The sequence below is a fragment of the Helianthus annuus genome, chromosome 3 (genome assembly GCF_002127325.2).
Source record: "Helianthus annuus cultivar XRQ/B chromosome 3, HanXRQr2.0-SUNRISE, whole genome shotgun sequence".
NCBI lineage: Eukaryota > Viridiplantae > Streptophyta > Magnoliopsida > Asterales > Asteraceae > Helianthus > Helianthus annuus.
This window is the reverse complement of record NC_035435.2, coordinates 155,530,593-155,536,644: the sequence shown is the minus strand read 5'-3', so window position 1 is coordinate 155,536,644 and position 6,052 is coordinate 155,530,593. Positions and strand designations below refer to the sequence as shown.

Below are 6,052 nucleotides of genomic sequence, written 5' to 3'. Positions count from 1 at the left end.
ACTAATTAAGATTAATAGATAATATATTCAAATATATTATCTATTCCATCTGGGGTCGAGTTTGTGGATGGTAGTGGTGGGGGTCAAGGGATAACAAGGCACCCGAAGACACGCAAGTGTTCATAGGACGGTGTGCGTCGGTAGAGGAGTTCGGTGGGTGTTTGATTTTGAAGGTGTTTGACGGGTAAAATGTTAAGGATGTAAGTGGCGGTTTCGAGGGCATGATGCCAAAAAGTGTTTGGTAGTGAGGCATGGGTGAGGATGGTGCGAACCATATTATTGATAGTTCTAATCATACGTTCTGCTTTACCGTTTTGAGACGAAGTGTGTGGACACGAGCGTCTAAAAAGGATGCCATGGGAGGAAAAGAATGTTTGAAAGGATGTATTTATGTATTCGGTGCCGTTATCACATTGAAAAGTTTTAATGGGTCGTTCAAATTGAGTTGTAATTTGTTTGTGAAATTGACAAAAAATGGTGTAGACTTGTGATTTGTTCGACAAAGGGTAGGTCCATAAAAAATTTGTAACATCGTCAACAAATAATATGTAATATCGATGACCATTAGAACTCAAAATAGGAGAAGTCCATAAATCACTATGAATAAGATCAAAAGGAAAGAAAATACGAGTATCAGAACTAGCAAAGGGTAGTCTAATACTTTTACCAAGTACACAAGATTGACAAAGGTCTTTATTGAAACTTGGAAAATTAATGTAACTAGATGAGTTTAATGAATGTAAAGGTGCCCGTCCAGGATGTCCAAGACGTTGATGCCATAGGCTGGAAGTGATAGCAACAAAAGTGGTGGGAAAAGTGGGGGTTCCGGGCCCGAGCACAAGTGGGTATAGATCACCGTTGTTGTTGCACCGGAGGATAGGGATCCGGCTCTTGTAGTCCTTCACAAGAAAACCTTCGGCCCACAACACCCCACCCAACACCCCCTCACCTGCGGCCCAAACATCCCCACCTAATACTCCTTCACACTCGGCCCAAAACACCCCTACCCAATAACCCCTTTCTCCCGGCCCAAACATCACCACCCAACAACCCGTCCGCCCACAGCCCACAACCCACAACCGAACCTCCACACTGCACCGACCCAGCCTACGACACCATCACAACACCACATACACCCTGCCCCTAACCATGTACAATCATCCCAAACCGTCCCACCTCCCACCCCGCACCATGCGCACACGCGCTATGGATGGCATAACCAAACCCAAAACTCGCCTAAACCTCAACGTCTAAACCATTATCCCCATTCCTAAAAACCCAGCCGATGCCTTGTCCATACCGGTTTGGTATAAAGCCATGACTGATGAATACCATGCTCTTATCAAGAATGAGACATGGGAATTAACACCGAGGTTGCCAAACATGAATGTCATTCGAAGCATGTGGTTATTTAAACACAAGTTCAAATCTGATGGGTCGTTAGAACGTTACAAGGCCAGGCTAGTGTGTGACGGTCACCTTCAGCAGGTTGGTATTGATTGTGGAGACACTTTTAGTCCGGTTGTTAAACCGGCAACCATACATACGGTACTATCCATTACTTTGTCACAAAATTGGAAAATACATCAGCTAGACGTTACGAATGCGTTTTTGCATGGTCACTTACATGAGACCGTATACATGTATCAACCCATGGGGTTTCGGAATAAGGATTTTCCGAATCATGTCTGTCGACTTAAGAAGTCCTTATACGGTTTGAAACAGGCACCGAGGGCGTGGTATCAACGGTTCACTGATTATGTTATCACCTTGGGGTTCGTGCGAAGTAAATGTGATGCGTCTCTTTTCACTTTTCATCAAGGTTCACAGGTAGCATATCTTCTTCTCTACGTGGATGACATCATTCTTGTCACTTCCACAGACACCTTACGGGCCACTCTCTTGTCACATCTAGCGTCCGAGTTTGCTACGAAAGATCTCGAGCCCCTTAGCTTCTTTCTCGGCCTCTCAGTAAAGAGATACAAAAACACCATGTTCCTCTCACAGCAAGCATATGCACAGGAAATCATTGAACCAGCAGGCATGTCCTCCTGTAACCCAGTGCACACACCTGTTGACTCCCACTCCAAGCTTAGTTCGGCCTCTGGCACCGATTTTCACGACCCCACTCTATATCGTAGTCTCGCAGGTGCCCTTCAGTATCTGACATTCACCAGGCCAGGCATCAGTTATGCGGTCCAGCAAATCTGTATCCACATGCATGCCCCAAAAACCGGCCATTGGAACGCCCTCAAACGTATAATTCGGTACATTCGTGGCACTACTACTTTCGGCCTGACACTTGGTCCTTCTAAGGACCCACACTTAATTGCTTATATTGATGCCGATTGGGCCGGTTGCCCTGATACACGACGTTCTACTAGTGGGTTCTGTGTTTATTATGGTGATAATTTGCTATCGTGGTCTTCGAAACGCCAAGCAACAATCTCTCGTTCTAGTGCAGAGGCTGAATACAATGTTGTTGCCGAAGTTTGTTGGCTTCGGAACCTTCTTCTCGAGCTCCAGCGACCCTTATCCACTGCCACCCTGATTTACTGTGACAATGTCAGCGCGATCTATTTATCAGGTAACCCAGTTCAGCATCAACGCACCAAACACATCGAGCTCGACATACACTTTGTTCGGGAAAAAGTTCAGAAAGGTCAAGTTCGTGTTCTCCATGTTCCATCTCGCTACCAAATCGCTGATATCTTCACACAAGGCTTGCCACGGATACTCTTTGAGGATTTTTGATCCAGTCTAAGCCTTCGCTCACCTCCGGCTTCGACTGCGGAGGTGTAATAGATAATATATTTGAATATATAATTCTGTATTTATTATTGTTTCCTTATCATTGTAATATTCCCAAATTTAGGGGATTGTAATTTTCTATATAATGGAAACCCCTAAGAGGGAGAGGATCAATGATCCATTCGTTTCAAAGATAGATAAGGTAGGTGCAAAATTAGCAAAAAAAGAACCACAAGGACATGAACAACATACCAACATTAATTAAGATAGATAAGTGTAACATCACCAAACACCATATAGACCCCACCCCACCCCCACCCCAGCTTTCTCTCTCTAAACCTAGTCTTTCTCTCTCTAAAACTAGTCTTTTTCCCTGACACACATCACCATACTCCCTCACTTCTTTCAGAAGCTTCACTCCCACCCTTTACTCTCATAACAATCTTCAAGTCTTTCTTGATCCATATACACACACTCATAAAAATCAAATCTTTTTTACCCATTAGTCCAATGTAAGTTATATAACAACTAACCACATGGCTAGATTCCAACAAAACAATCTGGGTTCGGTCGTTCTTGACCACCAACCCACCACCGGCGCCGGAAACTTCAAATTATGGTCAACATGTCGCCGGAAAATCATCAACACAATAAAATGCGGCGGAGGCGGCTACCGCCACCGTCCCACCGCCCAATCACCGGCGCCGGAGAAGCCCAACAGCAGATCTGACGTACCCCAGAAAAAGAAATCCGAAAAGCTCTCGGAGTTGTTAAGAATGTCGGAGTTGTTAGAACAAGAAGAAGAAGAAGTCAACAAGAAAGTTGAAATGTTGGAAGAGTTAAAGCGGGTGGTGAAACGGTTGCAGTACGACGACGTTTTGGGTGGCGCGAAGGAGGTGCGCAGGTTAGCGAAGGAGGATTCCGGTGCACGGTGTACGTTAGCATTGCTCGGAGCTATCCCGCCGTTAGTCGCCGTTCTTGATTCCGGCAATGTTGACTCTCAAATTGCCGGTCTGTATGCTCTTCTTAATCTTGGAATTGGAAATGACACGTAAGCAAGCAGTTTTGTGTTAGATCTGATTTTTGGTCAATGGGTTTGACTTTCTTTAATAAAGTTTTGATCTTGAATGTGTTTTAGGAATAAAGCTGCTATTGTTAAGGCTGGGGCTGTTCACAAGATGCTTGATTTGATCAAGTGTGATCAAGATGATGGTGAACCTAACCATGATGTGTGTGCAGGGGTTATAGCCAATTTTCTTGGGTTAAGTGCACTTGACTCTAACAAGCCCATCATTGGTTCATCAGGAGCTATTAAGTTCTTGGTCAAATTTTTGGTCAAGATGTTTAAGAGTTCAGTCAATGGTGAAGTCAACTCACAAGTGATTCAAGATTGTTTGAGGGCTCTCTACAACTTGTCACTCTTGGCATCCAATGTGTCGCCGATGATCGAAATCGATGAATTTGTTTTGTTTTTGTTGGCTACTTTGGGAGATATGGAAGTTAGTGATCGGATTTTGTCGATTTTGAGCAATGTGGTGTCGACGCCTGAGGGGCGGAAGGCGGTTAGTGGTGTTCGTGATTCGTTTCAGATACTTGTTGATGTGTTAAGCTGGTCGGATTCGCCTACTTGTCAAGAACAAGCGACTTACATTTTGATGGTGATGGCTAACAAGTCGTATAGGGATCGAGTAATCATGATTGAGTCCGGGGTTACATCTTCGCTACTTGAGCTTACGCTTCTAGGTAGCACCTTAGCACAAAAACGAGCCTCTCGGCTTTTGGAAATTCTAAGTGTCGATAAAGGGAAACAAGTGTCTGAAACCTTTGTAGGGAGCACAGGGGCGAATGTTTCAGCGCCCCAGTGCAGGTCTATTGATTCTAGATCACTCAGATCAACAGACCCTGCAAAGGATTCAGAGGATGACAGGATCATGAGTGACGAGAGTAAAGCGGTTAAACATTTGGTACAACAAAGTTTGCATAGCAATATGAGGAGGATCGCGAAAAGGGCGAACTTGCCACAAGATTTCGTGCCGTCGGAGCACTTTAAATCACTCACATCCATGTCAACTTCAAAGAGTTTACCATTTTGAGATGATGATCATTAAAAGTGTGGCTGTCTACATCATAATTAGATTAAAACTGGTTTTTGAAATGCAGCTTTTGATGTTTATTGTTGTTTGTTGGAAGTCTACTAATATAGCAATGTTTTTTTTGGGGTCTCTATATTTCTGGTAGAAACAGAATCTTTAGTGTACGGTTTTTGTCTATTAACTATGTAGTTATGGTTTCGAATTTTATTACACTTGTAGTACAACTTTTCATAAAATATGTGAAATTATAATTCTTATACTATACACTTTGTATCTAGTGTAGCTATGTATTGAATTATACTACTTTTCATCTACTCCTAGTGGCAGACCTACCCATAGTCGTGGGTGGGCGACGACACTCCTTGAGAAAAAAAATCAGTTTATATTTTAGGCAGAAAACCTGACCGTACCATTTGAAAATCTGATTGAACGCCTCATCTGAACCATAGCAAATAATTTCTGGGCCCGTCACTGTCTACTCCTGCCTTTTTGTATATTTACAATGAGCGAAAATATAAAAGATTTAACTTTTGAGATAAATTTGATATGATATTCATCAAAACACGTAAGATTCATCATTCATGTGTTTTACATGTAAACGTTTCTAACCATTTGTCTGGTCCAAATATACATTTTTTTGGTCTCTTGGAACACTTCATAACAATTTATACGTAGATTTTCATTGAGTATATTCTATCTACTTTAATTTCTCAAAACAGAAACTAAACTTTTTTTATTTAATTTGTTAAACAATTTTATGGCACAGAAAACATTAGAGTTATGTATATATTTTGTTGCAATATATGTGAGATCTTGTGAATTATAATTATCGTAGCGATTTTATATTTTTATCTACATCTGAACTGCTCAACATTGCAAACGTTTTTATTACTATATTGCTATTTATTTATTAAAAAGGTATCGTCATGATAATAACATCAAATAGGGACAAATTACGAACTTGTTTTTCTGCCTAAAAAACTATTTGAGATACCTGTTTCCTCTGGTTACCTTTTGGCATTTACCACTTTTTGATATAAATCCAACTTCACTTTCGAGTAACGCTAACTAATATGTCAAAATTCTTTCCGGATATTGTTTGATAATTTTGTAGATAACTTTAATAATTTAAACATGTTTAGATCTTGGTAATTATTCTTAGAAATATTTTTATATATCTCGGAGTACAATTAATTAATCTCTAAGCA

The 6,052-nt window shown here is 41.4% G+C and overlaps 1 protein-coding gene across 1 annotated transcript; it reads left to right on the top strand.

The window, feature by feature from the left end:
* The first annotated feature begins 3,014 nt into the window (after positions 1-3,014).
* LOC110930353 (U-box domain-containing protein 14) lies at positions 3,015-5,041 on the top strand. The gene is made up of 2 exons (XM_022173652.2): positions 3,015-3,802; positions 3,890-5,041. The coding sequence occupies exons 1-2, from the start codon at positions 3,288-3,290 to the stop codon at positions 4,842-4,844; spliced, it is 1,470 nt and encodes a 489-aa protein (XP_022029344.1). The 5' UTR covers positions 3,015-3,287; the 3' UTR covers positions 4,845-5,041.
* The last annotated feature ends 1,011 nt before the right edge of the window (positions 5,042-6,052 follow it).